Here is a 24,139-nt window from a genome sequence, read left to right on the forward strand (position 1 = left end):
AATTGAAGTATTTTACAAAAAATATTTACTTTGTGTTTCTGAAGACAGTCATACACATAAACAATATGATTCATTTGACTCCATTTAGTTTTGGAAGAAATATAACAATTTAAAATATATTCAATATAAATGAAAGTACAGTTTGATAAAGTATTATTATCTATACTTATTCAAACTGGCTTCCACTAAGTTTAAATCAGTGTAGTCTAAGAACTTCATTTATTTCAAGGAAAATTAAATAAGAAATCTGTCTGACAACTTAGTTCATCATTTCCTTTGTTGTAATTTGTTTGGATTTAACTAAACACATATTCTTTATCTTTTTAATCAATCAACCAACAAATATGAATTGATCAACTACTATATTCAGCAATATGCACTAAGAAAGACAAAATTAAACATAAAAGAAGATCCTTTCCTTCAATGAATTTAAATTAATTGGTTTAGGGTTTTATCTAGTTATTATAAATATATGAAAGTGAAATAACACAAGCGATTAAAAGTAGTTCAATGCAATACAAGGGATGTCACATTTCAGTACATATAAGATCAATTTCCAAGTAAGTGACATGGAAAATAAATGGCTTAGATGTTAAAAGGAACTTTTAACCCTGGGTTGGAGTATACTGGGGAAGCTGCATAATGAAAAAGGGATTAGAATTGATAAGATTTTAATTGAAAAGTGAAAGGAGAAAGGGTGAAGAAATATAAAACATAGTAGGCACAAAACATGATTAGAAAACCAGAACATCCGTTTTTGGAAATATTGTTAGAAATATAAATTGGGTAGATGGTTAAGGGCCTTGAATTTCAGGCTGATGATTCCAGATTTTAATGTGTAGGTACTGGGCACCATTGAAGATTTTTGAACAGGAACATTACACAATGGAAACAGATTTAAGATTATTTTGCTAGCAAATGTGTAGATTATAGGATATACTGGATGTGGATAAAATTTAAGGCATGAAGATCAGTTAGACAGTTCCACTGGAAGAAAAAAACTCAAGGAAAAGGTCATTTTAAATGTTTACTATATCATATTTACCAGTATTTCTATGCCACATGCAAATCTTTTGGTAGAACCAAGATCTTATCCCTATTAACTAATACCAAAAAACTTCTATCTCAAGGAAATTTGAATGAAGGGTCATATGTTGGCATTTTTTGACTGGCTCTTGAAATACAGTTTGAATAATATAAAAATATTTAAATAATATAGTTGAATTTCCATTTGTTGCATGAGCATCTCCCAAAATGAATATGCCCCTTCTCCAACTTCTTCCGCAAAAGATATAAATATTTGTTCCAAGGTGGATGTAACTAAGGTTAAAGTTGCATAATTTTGGACTTATAAAAATCTTAATTTAAAAATGCCATCAACAAAGCAAGCATTTAAAAAAGAAAAAAAGAAAAAAAAGACTATGTGCCAGGGCCTGTGCTGGATGCTGGAGAGAAAAAAAAAAAAATGAAATCATTCCTGTCTACCCTCAAGGGGTTTCCATCTATCATGGGAGTCAATATGTACATAAATAATTATATACACATATTCAAAATAAATGAATGGTTTTTCTGAGACAGAAATGATTACATATGTGGTTTATTCTGTTCTTATTCTCTCATCCTGAATAATAATTGAGAAGATTATATATCTACTATATATGTATAATTTTGATCTGCATTGATTAAAGCAGATAATGTTGTACATTTTACTGATTTATATTTGGCAAAGATACTGAAGTAGTTTGCCATTTCCTTCTCCAGCTCATTTTATAGATGAAGAAACTGAAGCCAAAGGGGTTAAGTGATTTATTTACTCCAGCAAATATCTCAAGCTGAATTTGAACTCCATTCTTCCTGACTCCAGGATTGGCACTCCATCTAAAGGGACACCATACTGTCCCTAGACTATTTTTTTCTTCTTTCTTAAGAAAATGTATAGGGAGAATTACCAATATATACCATGAAACAATAATATGGTTTATATTATTCAGGAAAATGATAGATTGTAAGATATAGATAGTGGAAATACAATGCCAAATAATTGCAAACCTTCCATAGTATGAAGTCACATTTGGATGTTAGATTTCAAACACAGGATTAGAATGTTTGCTTCTGTAAGATTTTTTTTTTCAGTTTTTCAAACCTAATGCGTATGGCTCTGAAGAGCTCCAAGAATGCTGTATTAGCACAATGCCTTTAAAAATATGTGTTGTTTTTTTTTTTTTTTTCCAGAAGTGGAGGGGAAGAAGCAAAAGACAACCAAGCAGCTCTCAATGTTCAGTATCCCTTACATCTGCTTCTCAGCTGGAAACACTGTTAAAAGGCCATTAGAACCTTAAGGTAACAGACCTCGAAATCCATGGAGCAATTTGCTGTTTGTGTTAGAAGTATCAGTCCCAGCTACTTCCTTTTCATAGGCTGAAAACAGCTTCTGTCATGAGCCGTGAAAATCAATTCCACAGTAAGCAGGCTAAAATGTGGCCAAAGGTAGAGCACCTACAAACTGACATTACACAAGAGAGACTCCTTCTGGACAATCATGGTACCTGCCAGAAGAGAGCAGCCACTGCTCTCTCCAAAGGTGCCTGGGAATCAAAGAACAGCTTGGGTACTACAAAGAAACTCCGAACTTAGCTCACAGGAGTAATATTTTATGGTAAAGTCAGGTTTATCAAACTAAGTCAAGTTAGTTTGGGGAAACACTAAACTGGGGAAAAAATATGCTTTAGGCTTGCTTGCTTTCACTTCTGTCCTTACAGATTACAGTAATCATGAGGAATACTTATTTTCCCCCAAAATAAGTCTTTCAAAGAAATAAAGCATTTTTTAAACTTTTTTCAAGCATAACGACATGTTAGTGAAAATAAGCTACATTGCTGAGTATGAATGGTTTCATCAGCAAACTTGCTTCAAAACTAAAGACTAAAATTATACGTGAAGTCTTATTTAAAAGTTTATGGTTTCTTATTTATTTAGTAGTTTCTTGTTTCTTGTACTTTAGTAGTAGGGAAAAAAGAGAGGCTATCAATAGTATATTTGTTTCAATAAGGAAAAGTCATCTTAATTATTATTCTGGACAATTAAAATCATCTGTCTTCAAAATCAACGAATATAGATGGATAATGAGTGCTACTCTATAAATTGAATTTTTTTTTAAAAATGTACGTCTAGGAGGAAATTTCTAATTTGGGGTCTTCTTTCTCTATATTAAATAGAGTTTGTTTTATTTATTTATAATAATATATATTATATGTATATATTACATGTATATTATTATATAAATCTGATGTTATTGATCAATAACCCAAGACAAGAATTGATATCCATTGATAAAATACATTAACACTAGATAGGTAAAAAAAAAGTGTAGGTTCTTTAAAATGTAATTAAGTTGTTATGACAATATGAGTTTTCGTGCTTTGGAGCTATAAGAGAAATGTGATGTGCATTGCTTATTATTTCAACTGTAAGCCTTACCTTTAATTATTTAATCACTTTTTTCTTTATTAAGTAGGAGTGGGGAAAGCTTGACACCCTTCAGTTTCATGTATATATTCTCTCATGAAGAATAAAACATGTAGATTTCTAAGTGACACTGTGGAATCCTCAAGGATTCCAAAAGAATGACTGGTAATTTAAAAGTGAGATTGTTCAGAAAACAGATTTGTTGATTATTTCCTAAGTGATGTGCCATTTTACAAGCAATTTTACATTCAACTTGAAGTTGGCCTTTTATGAGAGTCATGTAGTAATATAAATAAAAAGAACATATTCTTTATTACTCTCATATAAAAAGAATGGCCTATACATTTAACACGGTGCTTGACCTTCTTGACTTCTTGATACCCTTATGTCTTTGAAACAGTATTGAGTAAGATATTACATAATGAAATGTGTAGTAAAAGAGCAATAAAATAGTTTAACACATTAACGCTTGGTGACATAAAAGTTGCCTGAAATATCCAGGTAGAGTTCATTGCAAGATTGTTTGAGGAAAAGATGCAACAAAAGACTATGTAATGTATTTCATTTCACACATGTGTTTGTATTCAAATCTCTATTGCAGAAATATTTACTTCTACTATGTAAATTATCATCTAACCAAGACAGTCTAGGCTATCATTAGGGGAAAAAAAACAATGGCTTTAAGGATTCATAAAACCCTATTTGTTTTTGCAAATAGTTAATCATTTTTATGGATCTTAAAACATTTTTGGATCTTTCAAAATTTCAAAATCCAATAGAGCAAGTTATTACTCAAAGAAAAACTAAAACATATGTTTTAAAACAAGCTATACTGTATGCATGGTGATTTTTTCCAAGTAGCTACCATTTATATATTCTCATCATTTTTAAATGCAATTAACTTTGAGCTATTTTGACCCAATGGGAAAATAATAATTTAAAGCTATTTGTCACTTTTTTACCAGGTACTTAAGGGATGTGTGTGTACATACATGTAAATATTGTTGGTATGTATACACACTTTTACACATATGCACACACACATAGTTTTATTTGAAAAAGTTGTTTGAGAAAAAGGGTCACATCTAAGTGGATAGGAAAAGCTAAGTCTTTCCCAGTTACTGTTTTCTAAATACATGAAGATGATCTATTCTCCCAGTGTAAAACATTTTTTATAATAATAACTGGGACAGGCGTATTTTCATTGTTAGTTATGACTCTCTTTTGGCCAATGGCATATGATTGAAAAGTGGCTGGCTGTGGGTTAGGGGGAAGCCTGTAGATTGGAGTTTTTCTATGTAAAGATATTCCTCTCAGGATCAAATCCATAATTGTGGTCTCATTAGCAAAGCAACAAGAGCAGTAGTCAGTCAGTCGACACTTGATTAATGAGGTAATGATAATGTTACTGATGAAACATTTGATAATGTGCTGTCATTCTCTTTGCTGGTGGGCAGAACAATGACCTGGCTGCAGTTTTTGCCCCCTTTTCCCCTAACTGCTTTAGAGCTGATCATATATTATACGTGACCTCATGTCACACAACCCACCCTCCATGTCCATCCTTTCCCACGTACCGATTTGTCATCTAATTCTAATCTGTTTGCTAGTGTCTTTAGTTATCTTGAAAATTACATTCTACAACTCTAGAATTCATTTTCATATATTTAAATATGTCCATTGAGTTAGATATTTTCTTGAAAGGTCATTTGCATGCCAATATTTATAAAAATAGCTCCCCCACACACCCCCAGTGAACTTTCTCTTATAGACAGTGGTGTCAGTTTTATTGAGTCAGATGCAACTCATTACAACATTATGAGCCACATGTGTCACTATCCCAAGAAACTCTGGCTGGGAAGAGAATCTTCTTTTATAGGATCAATTTTTATAATAAAGAGGGAAAGCACCAAGTTGGAAGCTCCAATCAAATAGGATGTAAGTGGAAGAAATAAAGCGCCAGAAAGAAAGGAGCTGGGTCTGCAGGAGTCATTTCCACTGAAGTTTTCTTGTTTGGTCTTGTCTGGTCAGGTCATCTCTTATTCTGCAGGCTACATCCCTGGAGTTTTTAGGTAAAGTCATATTCTCTAAATTATGAGCATTATGTCAAATTAAATGGCCATTTTGGAAAAGTCCTTCTCATCCTTCTATTAAGAGGGAGGATATTGACAATGGCTTGCCCTGTTAGCAACACAAAGCTGATTCCTCAATCCATACCCAATAAAATTCAACATTCATTATTCAGTGCCTACTATACCTGCTGAATAAATGGTTTTAAACACCTATTGTTCTAAAGAGGGGAGAGCAGGTCCTCAAGCAGCTTCTTTTAAGTGGGCAATTACAATATCAAGACTATCTTTTTATTCTGTTCAAGATTTTGTGAAATACCTAATCACTAATAGTAATATATACTTCATGAATACTAAAATCAATAAGAGTTAGCATTTCTATAGTGCTTTAAGTTTTGCTCTGGGAGGTAGAAACTATTATTACCCTTATTATTCAGATGAGAAAACTGAAGCTGAAAGAGGTTAAGTGATTTCCCTAATGTCACATAACTAGTAAAGGTTTGAGGCAATATCTGAATTCAGGTTTTCTAGATTCTAGATCTAATATTCTATCCACTGGGCAAACGAGCTACATAATAAGGGGGAAATGTGTTAATAGAAAGGGAATATTATCATACATATATAATATGCACATAATATATACACATGTATGTGATTTATGTGTATGTGGTGTGTCTGTTATATCATCATATCTGTGTGGTCTCAGTTCCTAATCCTCAGGAATGACAAATGTTTAATATTTTATAAATACTAAAATCCTACAGTTAAATCGTATTTCAGCATCATGATGTCCTAAGGCAAATGGTCTAAATATAGGTATCTTCAAAATGTATAAGTTGAGGTATTATGATTATATGATATTAAATATCTTGTGAATTTTAGCAGTTCCTTTATTATGTTGATGCCATCTTTCCCACAATTCTTACCACTCTGACTTCCAGTTTCTACCTTCACCATTTTTTTTCAACAGAATCCTGTTTTGCCAAGATGAATGAAGATGACTTACCTGGCTACCTGATTTTGTCTATGCCCATTATTCTTGCTAATTAGATTTAAAAGAACATGAGTAAATGAAAACTACATTAGATCCCGAAGTTGTCTTTATCTAACAATTTATTCATTTTGCCATTTCCCTCCCTTCAAATTTATTTTAATTAGAATGAGTAACAAATATTTAAATTGATGTTTCTCTTTTACTTCCTCTACTTTTATCTGCTATTGTGATGATTTATTCCATTAATATGTTTCAGATTTGCCATTTGCTATTCATTGTGTTTCAGCTATTTCATTCACTTATCTGATTATATTTAATATAATGTATAACATATTTAATATGTAATATTATAGAATACATGGATATAGGTGTATATGTCATTTTATAGAGTTTATAAATTATGTCTTAATATAGCTGATAATTCATATAGACACATGTACACAATATACAGGATATATGCAGATGCACATGTGTATATACACACATATACAAATGTATACATATATTACATAACCCAAAAGAGAAATGAGCTAACTTAGTGATTTGCCCTTTATCAGAAATTTTCAAGTGATTTCTGAATGAGTGAATGAGTATCTATTGTGAATGTTATGGAGATCATTTCTTTACCAATACAAGTTGACCTAAAATTCCCTTTAAATTCAGATTCTATGATTTTTTAAAGTCCTATCTCTTCTATGAAACCTCCCAACAACTTAACTTTTTGCTAAGTCATCATCATCTGCTCTGTAATATCCTTCAGACCTCCAGTCCTTACCATCATCCATCCTGCTTCTCTCACCTAAGATCCACCAAGCCTTGCCATCCACCCTGCAGATTAATTTTCATATATAGAACTTCTATATTTGAGCGTGAGTTCATTAATAGAAAGGATCATTTCATCTTTTCATTCTGTATTCCCTATAGCTGAAAGGGTTAAATTAAGTAATTCAACAAAATGAGGAGAGCAGTTTAACAGAAACTTTGTTTAATTTAAGAAAGAAATATAGAGAGAAAGATAGAAGAGAGGAAAGAGAGATTATTAAATTTATACCCTATAAATATATCTAAACTTACTAGTACTACTGAAAATTTCCTAAAACTACCTGTAACTACATTCTGAAGGCAATTTCTTCTGCCTGGCACACCAAGCCTATCTAACCTATTCTATCTATAAATTATTCACTAACTACCAACTCCCTAAAATAATAGACAGCCACCACTCTCTCACTCCTTCAATCAGTTTTCTATGGCAGCCCAACTGCCAGTAGATCCTTGCCTCAGAGACAGACCTCCTGCTCTCTAGAGATCCCAGAGGCAAAAGACCCTCAACTATCCACAGGTGCTTCCTTTCTCTCCTCTTTGACCAAATGTCCCCCCATAACTTCCTGTAAGAGAGCCAGCTACTTCCTCTCCTCAGTCCTGGTCTCCCTGGTAATGGAATCTCCAGCTCTGGTTCACTGACTCCTGTTAGTTCTGATCTACTTAGAAATCCTGCTCTCTTGCCTCTTAAAGAGGCAGAGGGAGAGATTAAGAAAATCTCTTTAACACAGCACAGGATTTAATGCTTTAATTTTTCCCTATTCATAATCTTATTCCTTTGTGGAACCCTTTGGAAGTCTCATGAAATCTAGAGATCCCTTCTCTGAATGATATTTTTTTCTAAATTGAAGGAAATGTGAAATTTCCAGTCAGATGTCAATGACAATAACAACGTAAATCTTCCTAAGTTTCTAGATCCCCTGAATGCTGTTCATGTGGACCCCAAGTTAAGAACCTAGATATACATTTATAGTCAATGACACTTAATTTACCATTTTAAAAAGAAGACTCAAAATAATGTGAGATGAGTCAGAATTATAGGAATTAGGAATGCTTAGCTTGGAAAATAAAATAAATAAGAGATCCATGACAATTGTCTTCAAAATGATTGTCTTCTACATTGTCTATATTTCTCTGGAAGGCAGAACCAAATAAACAGATACTAGTTATATAGAGTCAGACTTCAGCTCAATACAGAATTACTGCATCAAACACACATTTAACTTAGTGAAGGTTCAGTTATGATGCTCCTTAGAATGATGTCTCCCCCATCCAGTGGTCCCTCAGGGCTGTGGTCATTCTCTATTCTTCTTCCTCCCTCTTGACCATGCCTCAAGAAGACAAAACAAACCAGGCACATGAGGTGACATCTTGGAAACCTGCCCAAGTGGGGAAGTTCTCTGTTCCCTGAACCTCTCTTTTTCGTAAAAGTGCCCAGAAGCCTTATCACACCCAAAATGAGAGGCTCCATGTTTCCTATCCAGAGACTCCCCTTCACTATGGCCTAAGGAAGAGCTTTTATGATGGAAGTAAATGTCCAATCTGGGCACTGGTAAACCATGCCCTTCTCATGGAAGAGAAGCTAGGTTGATTTTTCCATTTTGGGGGCAAGGACAAAAAAGGAGGTTTCAATGGATGCTGTTGTTTTGTAGGTATTTCTTTAAAACCCCTTCTTCAATTTTTTATCCTCTCCAGTAGGACCATTTGATCACAGAAAGAAATTAGCCCCCCTTGAGTTAGATTCCATCGGAGTAAGGGAATAATGACATTTCTGCATGATTACATGTGGTGAGACCTGAAAAAAGTACTAAATTTGGGGCATGCAAAATATGAACCATAACCGTGTGCTTAGAGAGATGAGCATTTGACAAGAAAAGGTTTTTTTAGCCTTCATATATTGATCAAAATTCTTGTCAAAATGAAACAATTTTAAACTGAGAAGGAATTAAAACTCAGCCAATTAAGGAGATTTTTAAAAATAATTTTGGCTACTCATGGTTTTTCTTTTATACTCTTATTTGGACATCACCTTCACCTATCTTCCTACCTCGGTTGCAACTTTAGATTGTTTTAAGGAAGAACTTTCCAACACTTTCCAGAGTCTAAAAATGGAATGGGCCTATGTCTACCTTTCTACAACTTCCACTTACTCTTCCTAGTTCTTACCTGAGTCCAAGTCAAGTAAACCTCTTCCATATCACTGTTCTACAGATAAATTAAGTCTATTTTTCTAATTGTGCCTAGTGGGTTAGTTTTATTGGTCCAACTATGTCTTAAGTTCTTAGAAGGCAGAATTCTCATCCAACTACCTTGTAAACTTATGCAAATTTTAATTATTTTTTCTGTATATCCCTATCCTCAAATGGAGGGAGATGAATGGATTGTCTCTCTTTCCCTCCAGTTGTAAAATGATTTACATTTTCTTGTTACTAATAGATCTAAGGATATTAGATCCAGAACAAACTTTATTTATCAATTATCCCAAATCACTTTTTTGTAAAAGGGAAAACTAAAATTAGAGAGATGAATCATCCACAACTAAGTGGTAGAAGCTGAAGTTAAACTCAGACTTTTTTGTACTAAGTCCTGTGCTCTTTCTGCAACCCACATTACTCTATAAGGACTAAAAAATGCTGAACACTGTTTAAATAGACAGTAAAGACTTGGTATTAGAAAAGTATTTTAGAAAAGAAACCAATAAACATAAGGTCAAATTACCAAGGAAGCATACCCAAGAAATAGTAATGGCTGTACAAATTCCATCAAAGCCAAGGCATGAAATAAGATGCCACTTGCAAAAGTCTAAAAATGAGATAAAGACATAATTATAGATGTATAGGTGCATCTACATATCTATACAGATATAAGCTTATTAGGAATATAAAGGAAATTTACATTATGGATCATATGTTCTGAGGGGGGAACTAATAATTGATGACACCAAAAATCATGAGAGACCAATGCTTTCAAAATTCATTTCTGAAAGAGGGTAGAGGAAGAAATAAATACTTAGGAATAAACTATATACAAAGGGGAGAGAGACAGAGACAGAGTGTGTCAATAGGAATGCAAAGAAAATGTACAGTATGAATCCTATATTATATTCTAAAGGAAAAAATCATGAGAGAGTAACGCTTTTAAAGTTGAATTTTAAGGAAAGTGAGGAGTAGGAGAGGAAATAAAGACTTAGTTGGTAATAAATAACATACAAAGTTTGAAAGTGAAGAAGTAATTGGGAATTTATCCATCCTGTGCAGCTCCATGAGATACACTCTTCCTTTCTTCTATCAATTTCCTACATTGCTTTCTAAAGAATACATTACATAAGACTAATTCACAACCTTTTGACAAATGGGCAAATCTAGTAGACTGAAAAAAAGCAACAGATGTTCACTACTTGATTTATCTAGAAAAACTTTTGAATTTCTTCTTCATGACACACATCTAGACCATAAGTATGAAGAAAATGCACAAATCATTTGAAGAGAGTATGTGACTTGTACCTTAGAAGATAAACTCAGAATTCAGTCATCTTGATAATTGGAGAAGTGGTCAGAAAGAAATAGTATACATTCCAACAAGGCCAAATACAAGATAATACAATTGGTAAAAAATAACAAAAAAGACAAATACAAGGAGAGGGAATAAATGATCATGTATTTATCCTTTCAACAAATATTTATTATGTTCCCAACTGCTTAGAAGAATATGCTATATCAATGAGACATACAATAAACAATGAAATATGCATAAATACTACTTCCAAACCCCAACTCCCCACCTTCCCAAACTCCCTAGCCCCATTCCCACCCAAGATAAAAAAGAATACCCTTAAGTCATAGGGAATAACAAAGTAGCCATGAGTCAGCAACAGTGCACTGTTGGGAAGAAAAAAATATTTATGATCTGAGAAGCATAAAAAACAATGACTAAGAAATGTACACTAATGTGATAGTGACAGTGTAATCAGACCTTTTCAGAACCTCATGTTCTAGGTTCCATTATTAAAGAGGGATCAAAGAGCCTCTAAAATGTGTTAAGAAAAAAAAACAAAGAGAATATAACTCCATTAATGTATTGAAAGGGACAAGGTTGAAGAAAAGTTTGAAAAAAGCATTTGTAGCTTATGATAGGCTCAAGAATTTGGGGATCAACTTTAGTTGACAATTTCCCTAATGATGAGACAAGAAGAAATCAGTAAATTGTGAATGACTTAGTTTTAGATGTAGAATTATTTTTAGCCTAAAAGCCTTAAAAAAAAAGAAATGATTTTGAATTCATCATAAGTGGTTTAACTGTGATCCTGGATGAAGATGAATAGGTTACATTTATCCCTGTAGGTCTTTTTCTGTGCCAAAGGTTGTATGAAAGTATAACTTGTTACATTACCCAACATTATCCCTCATCTGTTCAGTTTGAAGAAAATTCTAATGTTCCAGGCAGAAAAGGGCAACACTATTTTACAATTGTGAATTCTATGTGAAACTTTAATAAATGTCAAAATAACCATGGATAATGGACTTATTACTTCTCAACTATTTTACCAAGCAAACTATCTCCAATCCCCCCCCCCCTTTTTTTAAAGAGGCAGTTACTCAAATATCTAAATGACAGGGACTTCATTCATTGTGTCTGGGAGACTAATGCTATAATAAATTGTTTCACTGAACAAACATTAACATTCAAATGAGACAAAAGAAGGAAAAAGGTTAAGAAAAGATGAACTTCCAAAAAATTCATACCTATGCTAAGTAATTAAAGGCTTATAAACTGGAGCTGGTAACAAAGAGTCAGTGACCATTTAATACTAGGCTATCTTTCCTAAGTAATTATTGTAAAAGCATGTGAAAAACATATAACCTTAAAAATGCAATTACCTTTCCATGCATTTATTTTCTTATCAAATGTGCCTCTGACCCTACAGTGACCTGTAAGTGATTATGTCCACCATCAAAGGACAGCAGCTTTAAGGGGGGAAAAATCCACAATGCACTTAGATTCCTAGAAAGTTTGAGTTTTAACAAAAGTCTGCACATTCTAGAAACCCGTAGCCAATTAGCAAGTAATTGTAAAGGGATGAAAAAGCAAAGGGAATAAAAAAAGAAAAAGAAATCTTTGGTGTTAACAATTTACCGACCTATTTATATTAACCACTGGAAGTTTTCAACATTCCACTTGGTTAAGGATGGCTATGGGAATTATTGACTCTGTTAATCCCGTCTCTACTACTGTTAAGTAGATTTGCATTCTGGTGGGAATGAACTGCATTCCTGCGAGTCTCTCAGTCTCTCATTATCCACTTCAGGACACAGAGGCAGTTTTTAAATCCTCAAACATGCTCTTTAAAAACATCATGTTCTCAATTCACATTCAGAAATATATGTATTAAAGCAGTTAGGAAAAGCATAACTAGATAAGAAAAGTTCATAGAAAAGATCCAAATGCTTCAAGTCTTTAAAGTTTGATTTCCCCGTGATTTAAGAGGGGAAAAGAAGCCGATTCTTATCAATTAATTAAAAAGAATGAAATAACAGTAAACAAAGGGAAAGTAGAACTAAGAAACTTGAGGAGCTGGGACACTGGGGACTGTAGCTCTCCATTCATTGATAAACGAATTAAGAGGTTCCAGGGAAGGGAGAAGGAGTGAGGAAGGATGAGAAAGCAGCCTTCTGTGTCACCACAAGTTCTAGCTTTGAATTGGTAAAGGCTTACTCTGTGGAAAGAAGCAATGTCTCAAGCGGATATACTGGCATATTTTTGAAGTGCTAAAATTGGCATAAATTTTTTCATTTCGGTGAAAGGCTGAAACATGCATATAACTAAATCTGGGTAGACTATAATAATGACGTAACAATCAGTCCTAAGAGGAATGAAAACTAGGGACTTTTTCCTCTCTTCAAATGTGCTACATTAATTCCCCTGGTCGCTCAGTTACCGCTGTGTAAAACTAGGAGAGGCTATATTGGCCAAGTATCAAAGCGTCTTCTCTTTCTCCCTCTCGAGGTCACCGAGAACTAGAGTTGCCCAATTTGAGCAGCCCGCGCTGACACTGCGCCTCCCCAAGCATCCCCTGGCCTCTCCCTCTTTTTTTCCCTCTCTGCTCTGTTCCCAGCCAAGGATTATCTCTCCCGGACACGTTTCATTCACAGAGCCCCAGAGATGAACGGATTTGGTTGGAGCTAAGAGCCGGAAAACACACGCATGCATGCAGATCAAGTTGTTTGAACCTATGCATTACACATATCTCTGAACAGGGGATATAAACATCTTCCAGTGGAAGAATGGGGCAGAAGGTCTGGCTTCATGGTCTTCTTGAAAATTAGAAAGCTGCTTTTCTCAATCACGCCCCCCCCCAAAAAAAAACAAAAACAAAAACCTGGAGCTGCCCCCAACAGCAAGTTCTCTCTCCTCTCCTACTGTTAGAGAGCTAGGGAAGACGGAAAGTGCCCACGTTAGAGTGCGGAGCCACCCTAGGGTGGCTGGGGTGTTTCCTAAACACGAATGACCAACCGCAATCAGTGGAAGCATAAAGAAACATTCAGGCAAAATCCCGCCCAAGATCTGAAACAGGTTCTCTATTAAGATACAAACAACAACAACAGAAATGAAACCCCAAACTGCAGACATCTGGCAGTCCCTGGGGGCTGGGCGCCGGGAGTCCCTGGTGGACAACATTACACTCTCAGTCTAGAGACCCAGAGAACAGCGTGTACGCTACTCCTCACTAAAACCTCTTCTGCACCCCGGTCCTGGGAACCTCTGTGTCCCCCTCTTGGGGAAAAAGAGGGGCACTGAATGACCGTGTGTGTTGTGTACTCTATGTGTGTGTGTGTGTGTGTATGTGTGTGTGTGTGTGTGTGTGTGTGTGTGTGTGTATTGGGGGTTGGGGAAGAGTGTGAACAGTGAGTGTAGACCTTGTGCATCTTTCCTCCACCCCAACCCCAGGCATCGCAGAGACCAGAGAGCAAAGGGAAGGCGCCACCGAGACTGTGGTTCCTGCAAAGCAGCTGCAGTAGTTCTAATAAGTTTGCCCAGGCGAAAGCAGCCCGGACTCTAAGGTTCTAGTTCAGAGTCCTGCCTAGCGCTGCAGTCTCTCTGGTCTGGCCTCTGGCCCCTGAGAAGTGTGACTGACATCCTTCCTTTTGGCAGCGTGTACCAGTACCCCCGGCTCGCGCCCATAGATGACCAACAATGAAGAAAGAGCGGGGAGAGGAGAGTGGAAGGGAGTTGTGGGGGGAGGTGTGGGGGGAGACTCGGAGGCATGTGCACACAATGAGGTAGCTTGGAGATCCAACTAACTAGCGGGAGCAGCCCCCGCCACCTTTCTGGGGCTCAAGGAGTGCGGGAGAAAAAGGCTTGGCAGAAAGTGAACACTTTCAACTCAGCAACAGGGGAAAAGGAAGAGAGAGCAGGGACCAGGGACAGGATCGTGCTGGCTAGCCCTAGCCCTCTTCCACCCTTCCTGGGTCCCCCAGTCCCGCCAGCACTTACCTGCTATTTCCTGGTAGGGTATATTGACCAGGCTGAATCCTTTGGCACTGTAAGCTTGCCTGACCTCACTGCAGCTCCGAGCTTTAACATCCGCCTCCACTGAAAGTGATAGCAGCAGTCCGGTGAAAGAGAAAAGCAGAGCCCCGATCCGAGAAGGCATGGTGTAGCATGCAAATCCAGCTCAGTAAATAAATCCCAGGTCCGGCACCGTCTTCACCTTGCCCCAAACGTCGGGATGCCTCGGGAGTGAGCAGCGCCCTCCCCCCACCTCCCTGTCCCCTTGCCCACCCCCACCCCCCGCCGCCAGTGGAGGGGATGAGCAACCCAGACCTCTTGCACTGCTCTCAGCAAACTTTTATAAGCCAGATGGAAGATGGCAAGCAAGCCAACCAGAGCTGTCTGGGAAAGCAGCCGCCTTTCTCCTCTATTCCCCAAAACCAAAGGAAAAATAGAGAGATGGGGGGAAAGGCATAAGGGGTTCGAGGCTACGATCCGAGTTCCCGAGCAGCAGAAATCCGGGAGTCCCCGCTAGCCTGGCTTTGCCCGTGGAAGAGCGAAGGTGGGAACCGCGCGTTGCCTTAGCTTGAGGGGAGGATGGAGAGACTGGAGTAAGCGGGTCTGTGCGCGGCGCGTGTAGTTCTTGTGGATGGGAGTGCGTGTGAGTGTGTGTTGTGTATATACAGGATCCAGGGGAAGCTCAGCTTCGCACAGGCTGCCCGAGTCTGTGAGATCCTTCCTGAAATAGGAAGAGAGAAATCCTGGAGACACAGTACGAGAGAGGGAGGGAGAAAGAAGGAGAGAGAGAGGAGAGAGAGAGAAACGTGCTACTCATTGCATAGCCAGAATACAGAGGCCGAGCGGAAGGAAAAACCTGGAGTGGATCTCTTGGCTTGGCAGAAATCTTAAACTAAACGTGCCTGAATCTATCATTCTTTGATACCCTTCCCTTCACGTTCCCGACCCTTTTCCCAATTGCTATCTTACTAAAAAAAAAAAAAATACATGTTATAGGATAACTGGGAAGAGTCGACGCTGGTATAATACAAGATATATGTAGAATCATTCAACTATTTTAATTGTTATGCAAAACTGTTTGAATGCATAGAGTCCAGAATACAGATTCATTTGTTCTTTGTATGGTCATGACCTAGGAAGGGGAGAAAATGCACATTATAGGGCAAATACTGCACTAGAAGAGAGCAATCTTTGACTCTTCTTAAGTGATAATTTTCTTTTCTTCTCTTTTTTATCACAGGCAGCAGAACCCCAAGGGAACTTGACAAGGGAACAATCTGTCTTGCAATTTTTGGTCCTTTACTTCAAAATTTCCCTTTTCTTGAAGTTCTGTGGGTAACCTTAGTTTAGCAATCCGCATAAATAGATTTCCAAGGTGCCAAGGGAACTCTGAGAGCAAAGGGGAAGAAGGAGCGGATGGTAAGCCCAAGGCAAAGGAAAGTATAAAGAGTCAGTAATGGATGATTTTAAAAGATCTTTGCTTTCTCCAGATGTTCTTACATACAGATTTTTCAATTTCCTCCAATCTTGCAGCTAGACTTTTTGAGTGGGAAATCTATCCTCTCCCTTCCTTTAACCTTCCTCCAAAAACTGTAAGATAGGATAAGAATGGAAGTTCACCTTACCACAATTTTGATTGACAATCTTTCACTAATAGGCAACCTAAATTTCCTAAAAAAGAACTCTGCAGATTTTTGGTGGGTAAAATAGATGAAACTATCATATTTTGGAGTTGGGACACACAAATACCTGCTTCTCTTGAAAATGACAAAAAATAAAAATTAATGTTAGAACCTACATACTTATGGGACCATATTTAGATTATGATGATTGTATACCACAAATTCCTAAGAGATTAAAAACTTGGATCTTTGGAGCTCATCTACGAAAGCAGTATATGAAATGAGACAGTAAATCATTTATGTTGATGATAATAATGGATATGAGCCAATTAGAGTGCCATCATCTTCATCCTCATCACATTTTGTTCCATTTCCTTCCTACTGACCAAAACCTATAGGCTTCCTAATTTAGTCTTCCAAAATGGAACCCAAATTTTATAGCCAAGATGAATTCATATTAGAAATTCTTAATGTATGCCCATAATTTTATATCTGAAATTACTTTTTAAAAAATAGTAGCTGAATCATGGCCATATCACCTAATATTTCTAAGATTCAGTTTCTTTGTCTGAACTATAAAGATGTTGAACTAGTTGAAGTAATAAAATAATAGAACCTGGAATGTGAATGGTCCTTCAGTTATCTAATCCAATCTTTTATTTTATTTTAGCATAAGAAAATTAAAATTCAGAAAAGTGAAGAGACTTCCTCAAATTATAGCAAACCAATAATATCCAGGATTTGAACTTGAGTATCCTCATTATTAATTTAGTTTGCTTCCCATTATATAAAAAAAATGGGGAAATCTCTGATTTCTTTTGCACAACTTCCATTAGTTTAATTTGTTTTCGTAGTTAAGCTATTATTACTTTATATTAATAACATAATATATATTACATAATATATATGTCACCACTCTGTTAGTGACCTGAATAGGATCCAGTTCACTTTAACAAATCAAAGTTTAAAATCAAGGTCTAGAAAAACTAAGCTATTGTATCTTTTGTGTCTGTACCTCATAGTGGTTGTAGCTGGAATTTCTGCAAAAATGGTCACATATATTATATTGTTACAAAAATGGTTTCTGTTAAAATTTTTTGCTCTGTGTTCTGCTCAGGCTTCTAAAATTTGTTTTCAGTAAAATCAGAAGACAGGTGTTAAACATGTACTTGATTAGTTTTGTAGCTTGTAATCAGAAAGAATAGAGTTGAAATCCAGCTTCTAACAAATAATAGATATGTGACTCTGGGCAAGCCAATTGACTTTTAACTCAATTTCCTCATTTGTGAAATGGAGATAGAACTTGACTCCTAGAATTGTCTAGAGAATCAAATGATATATTATTAAAGCACATATGAATATTTATCATTTTATTTTTATAAATGATTTGCCTAAAATTCACATAGCAAATAAATCTCTGAAGTATAATTTTAACTTGGCCCTTCTAAATCCTTTTCCAGTACTTTATTTTTCACAATGCTGTTTTATGTCTGGTTAGGCAAGACTCTTTTTATTGATTATGGATCTCATTTAGGAGATAGCAGCCTCTGGGGCATGTAGAAATCAACATAAAGTCATTTTCTAAAGAGGAACATTGGGGTTATAACACTATAAGTAAGTTATCTCTTACATTTAGTCCTTACACTTCACTACCTTTGCTGAATTCCTGACTTAATGATCATAATCCAAGAGACAAAATCATGACTTGTTATATTTTTTAAAGTAATTTTGTTTGATTTTGGCATAACCATGGGAGACATGTTTATAAAAGAAGAACTTTTAAAGCATGCTTTTGTTCCACTGTATCAAATGCTTTTTTGTAGTCTACAAACATATGATTATATTGAGATTTTGTATCCTTTACATATTCCAGCCATTTATGTGATTGCAAAGTTGTAATCTTTTTTGGAATTCCATTTGTAAAGTTCACCTGTTCTCATACAACAATAAAGGCCATGATAACTGTATGTTTATCTAACAAAACTTTTCTATGTATGAGAAATTAAGCTTATTTGTTAGTAATTATTAATATTCCCTTGATCTCCCTTTTTTGGGTGATAATAAAAGCTAATTATTGTTTTTGCATTTTCTTTTAGAAATCCTGAGAATTGATCTCTTGATGCTCTCCAAATTGTGTCAACATGAGCATTGATTTCTGAATACTCTGAAGACTTCTAATTTTGTTTCCTTCACTATTTCTATTACATCTAACAGCACATAAACTATAATATTAGAATGTAAATGCAGTAATTACAGTGTCCTCAATTATAAAAGAACTAGTTATAAAAAACAATCTTTACAGATCTTTTCCATTTTCTATTTGTTGTTATTCTCTATTCAGTTTCATCATTGAACTTTTAGGATGACTTTTCTTGGTGGGTTGTTTTTTAGTTTAGTTTTTTAGCGTCTCTTTTCTTTCACTCCTTCATATTTTATGAGGCATAAATATTCATAATTAACTGACGTATTTCTCTGTAAGATTTTACCAATTAGTTTGTATTTTCAAAAACTATTTCAGTTTGGCAAAGTGATCAGTAGTTTGCTGACAAAGGTGGTTTTCAGACCTTTGTGTTCTCTTAATTGTGGCAATTGGTCTAGAACCATTAAAAGTTTGTAGGAAATTGTTTAGTTTCAAAGTCTTTCATCCATCCAACTCACATTTTTCCATCAATAACTTAAGTAGATAAGTGTGGAGGTATATTAATCAAATGAATTGCAATATTTTCATGGCTGTTTTTTTTTTTTGCAGATATCTATCATGAGTACTAGAAAATGATTTAAACAAAAAACATGAAATTAAGTATCTTATCTTTGTACAAATGATAAAACTAACTCCAAAATTTTATTTATTAAATTAGGATATATATATGTAGATATATATACTTAGAAATATATAAACAGTTTCATTGAAGGAGATCAAAGCAAGTGATTCTCTGAAACAACTTTGACAAAATTATACACACCAATATTTTCCATTAAAAATCATTACTAGAATAATTAGCAATACACTTTAAGTAAGTACCACCCTCATATTGGTCCATAAAGTTAGTAAATATTTTTTCTTTCCATTTACTTAATCTAAGTATTTTTCCCTTTCCTCACCATAGACTTGATGTGACTAATTAACTCAATTAATATTAATTAGGCAACCACTTTATGCAAGTACTGTTTCAAGTAATAAAGACACAAAGATCATAAGTAAATAGCCCCTGCTCTCAAATTTTACATTATACTGGGTAGTTTTTACAAAACATGAAAATAAGTAGGCAGATATAAATGATTTGAGGAAAGAGAGAGGACTAGGAACTTGAGGCATGATGGAAGATTTTATGGTTGCAGTATTATTCTAAGAAGATGAGAATTCTAAAACTTGGTCATCTAGTTTTCCCATTTGGACAAAGTATTTCCTTTAAAAAAATCTTGTTCTGAATTGTAACAAATAAAATTGATATAGAAGGACATATATATATCTATATATAGATATATATATATACACACACATATATATAGATATAGATATAGATATTAGGGTTTTATTTAAATACATATTGGTCATTAAGCCAGGTGCCTGATAAGAGCTAATTCAAATACCTCACCATCACCTCTGCCCAACTGGCTTATTCAGGAGGAAAGAGAGAGTACAAATTCTGTCCTGAATCTTTATACCTTTGTTTATGTAATCACACTTCCTGTCCACCTATATTACGAAAGAGGAATCATGGGAAATGTATTTTTAAGAGTCTTAAATGTCCCCAGGAAGTTCAAACTAGAGACCTCAAGATCAGTACAAGGACCCCACAAATTCCCAATATCACATTCCCCCCAATATCTGGAAGAAATACTGGTCTTACCAATGGATCTTGTGAACATAGTCAACTTTTAAATTACAGGAATTTGGGTATAAAAGAAAAGAGGACAAAATGAATGATCTAATGATTACTAGCCACATTGACAAAAAGCCAATTAGGGGCAGTCCCCATTGGCATAAGAGTTTACATTCAAAACAAATGCATTCATCTCCCCGTAGTTCAATCAACTGTACCCCAAAGTTCATTCTGCATCTTCATGATCCACTGAAGGTTCTTCAGGCATCTTCATGGTGCCTTCTCCAAACAGGTTCATTGTCTGGATTCTGGGGAGATGGCAAATTTCTTATCCTGAAAGTACTGTCAAAGGAATTTAAACTTTACATTATAGATTATAAAACATGATTCCCTTCTGAGGAGAATTATACATTCCCCCCTGAAATTTCTCTCAAAAGAGTTAAATTTTACATTATAGATTATGATATAGACATTCTGATTATAAAACTTACACCCCCCCAGGAGAATTAATAACACATTCTCCCCTGACGAGGGTACCCCAGATCAGCTAAGGATACATGGGTGAGTTGTGGGATTGTATGAAATCAACTGGCAAAAGAAATAATAAAAAAATGAAAAAATAAATCTAAATAAAAGAGAAAAATTAACTTTTGAATGAAATGTAAAATGTCAATGTCGTGTGCAAAAATGTAAGGAAAAAATAAATTTATAATAGGTCATTGAATCAATGCACAATTAAAGTGATTTAAGCAGTTTGCAATTTCCCATTCAGAAGCCAGGACTACAGAAAGTTGCCATTCTAAATATAAGAGAAATAACAGGACCAAATGTGTGTGCAAAGGAAGTGTCTCTACCTGGTCTGATTTGCCTGTACCTTCTCAAGGATAAGTTATAATGATAGCCAATCTTCTGTACTTAACTGGTAGTGTAGTACAAAGTGTCCTACATCTTAACAAATTGTATGCATAACAACTTCAAGTCTTACACTAAGTTCACATCCTTAGTATTGGCATGGAAGTTCCTCAGTCCCACCTGGATTGGTGTGGTTTTTTTGACCTTATGCTCCTTGGCATTGTGCAGTTTTCTCATCAATCCCATTGGGATTGGTTGGTTGGTCTCCATGACCTTGTGCCTTCTTAGCACTGTTTAGTAGCTCTTGTGTTCCCTTCTCCTGGAATCAGACAAAAAGACATTAATCACAGTTCCATAATATTTACCAATAATTGGCAGGTTACCATACTCTAAGGCTTTTTGGGTATGCATTAATATTATAACAACTACAAAACTTCTGGGTCTAAATTATCATCAGGAATTCTAGATCCTTCTGATAGGAAATCAAGCTAAAACATCAAACATACAGGAGCTCTCCTGGCTTCCTGTGTAATATACAAAAGCTTGGGCAGGAAACTTATATTTGTTTCCTCTACCCCTTTAAGATAACATTCTTTATAATAAATATATAAAACCCTGTCATTCATATAGAAGGGTACTAGGCATCTAGAGTCAATTCTAAAGATACTTTATAAAATTATAATTAAAATTCTCAAGGCATCATACTCTTCAAGGTTGTATACAATTACCAAGATCTAATAAAAATTTAAGGCATATTATCCTATAGTTGAAATTACAAAACCAGTACACATAAGGCTTATGGGCTTTTATAACTTGAAAATGTTTAAGATGATCATAAATGGTACAGATAACAGAATTACATTAATACAGATAAAGTTAAAAACTTGAAACCTTAAAGAAATCAGGAAATACAATAATATAAGGAACAGATTACAAATAATGCAGTCAAAAACCCTTTTTACCAATTCTAATAGATTTGTTTACTATTAATAAAATCATAAACAGTTAGTCTAGCAGCCAAAACTTCAGTAGCTTAAAAGGATCCAGTGTAACAGAAAAATCAAGAAAACAACAATCAGCAAAGTACAATAAAATACAGAGACTTAAAAAAACCATGCAGTCTGAGGTTTAAAATCCACCTCTAGTCTAATTTAAATTCCTTCTAACTGAGCTCTGTAATGAGCACAGTGTGGATGACTCCATAAGGGGTATATAGTTCAGAGTCTTGGGCAGGCCCAGTGTGTGCAGGGGGGTTGAATCTCTCCCCTGAGTTTCAGGCAAGATAATCATAAGGAGTAGTTTGAAATAGGCCATGAGGCTCATGCTTGCCATTTTACTTCCTGTTTGAAGAGTAAAAGCTAGGACCCATGTGGAAGTCAACTGGGGTACGGGCTAGAAAAGCCGCAGGTTGGAGATTCCACATGGAGGGGGCTTGTAGAGGAGAAAGGGGGCTAAAGAAGCTTTCTTCAGGTTAAAAGTCATTAATGTCTACAAGGAAACACCCCTGGGAAAGTCCCAGGTGTGTGCAATGAGAAAAAAGGGGGTTTTTACTTCCCAAGTCTCAAGAGGCGGCAGCAATAGCCTCAGGAACAGCCTCAGGAGTGGTGTCTGAGGAGGCCAGTCCTCAAACAAAAGCATTAGCTGGAACAGCATGGAGCATCAGCAGGTGGGACAGGGGTAGGCAGCAGTGGCAGCAGGCAACAGGCAACAGAATGGCTTAGCAAAAGCTGGGATTGGCATTGGGACTAGCTAGGAACTGGCATGGTGGGGGGGGAGGGAAGGTCAGAAGCCAGAAGTGGCTTTTACCCAAGGGGAGTATCAGGGAGGTGGGGCCCAAACTGGCTGGAGTGGATAGACCAAGAAGAAGCATTCCACACAGCCTCAATTAAAACAAAGGATTCAGAACTTTATGGCATATTCAGATTATAATAAAGGACTAACCTAAATAAATCGTAAGTCCCATGTTAGGGAGTTGTGAAAAAACAAAATTGGATAGATAGCTACATTATGCCAAGAAAACTAGGAATTTAGTTTTCAATACTATTAGAAAATAAGGAACCACTGAAGGTGTCTAGGTAATCAGGAAGAATAAATTTTTGGAGTTGGTTTTATCATTTGTACAAAGATAAAAAGATACTTTAGAGATTTCCAATTCATTCTGTATATCAATGCCAGACTAGCACATATTAATATGGGATATCCCTAAACCAATGTTTATATGTGATATTATAGGGGCTAGACTAAGACGGTAGCAATGGGAAAATGGGGAAAGGAATAAATTATTTTCAAATTAAGAATTTAATGGGCTTGATATCTAACAAAATGTTTGCTTTCTTAAGTAAAAGCCAGAGAATATAGAGTTATATATTTAGAGTTAGAAAGGGCTATAGTTCATCATGTTCAACCCCCTTCATTTTATAACTGAGAAAACTGTGGCTAAAAAGCTGAAATGATTTTCTTAGGGTCACATAAATAATAAATTCAGAATTCAGCTCCTTTCTTATAGACTTCAGATCCAGTGCTTTATCTACTATCTCTCTGTCAATAATAACGCAAGGGTTTTGAACCCAAATAACTAAGAGATTAATGAATCAATATTCAACAAACAATTGAATATCTTGTATATGCAAGGCAAAGTACTATATGTTATAGAGAATAATAATGTGAAAAGACTTAATCCCTTACATTTAAAAGGTCCCATTAAAGGGGGGAACCTCCAAATGCAGTCATAAAGAGTTGGACATGACTAAAATGATTAAAAATATTACCTTCTTATATTAATATTATTATTAAGAGGCTTTTAAAATAATTTATAGGAAGTAGCAGAGTAGCTCAGTGGATTGAGAGTTAGGCTAGAGACAGGAGGCACAATGTCAAATCTGACATTGGATACTCCCTAGCTTGTGACCCAGGACATGTTACTACCTCACCTCCCTTGCCTAGCCCTTACCACCTTACCAATAGACAGTATTGATTCTAAGACAGAAG

General features: G+C 35.5%; 1 protein-coding gene across 1 annotated transcript in view; it reads right to left on the bottom strand.

Moving 5' to 3' along the window:
• GPC6 (glypican 6) overlaps positions 1-14,998 on the bottom strand; it is a 1,283,983-nt gene extending 1,268,985 nt beyond the window's left edge. The window contains exon 1 of the mRNA XM_044670573.1: positions 14,839-14,998. Within this exon, the coding sequence (XP_044526508.1) occupies positions 14,839-14,998 (160 nt within the window). The remainder of the gene's footprint in view (positions 1-14,838) is intronic.
• Positions 14,999-24,139: the final 9,141 nt, after the last annotated feature.

This window comes from Gracilinanus agilis, chromosome 3 (assembly GCF_016433145.1).
Source record: "Gracilinanus agilis isolate LMUSP501 chromosome 3, AgileGrace, whole genome shotgun sequence".
In the NCBI taxonomy this organism is placed as follows: domain Eukaryota; kingdom Metazoa; phylum Chordata; class Mammalia; order Didelphimorphia; family Didelphidae; genus Gracilinanus; species Gracilinanus agilis.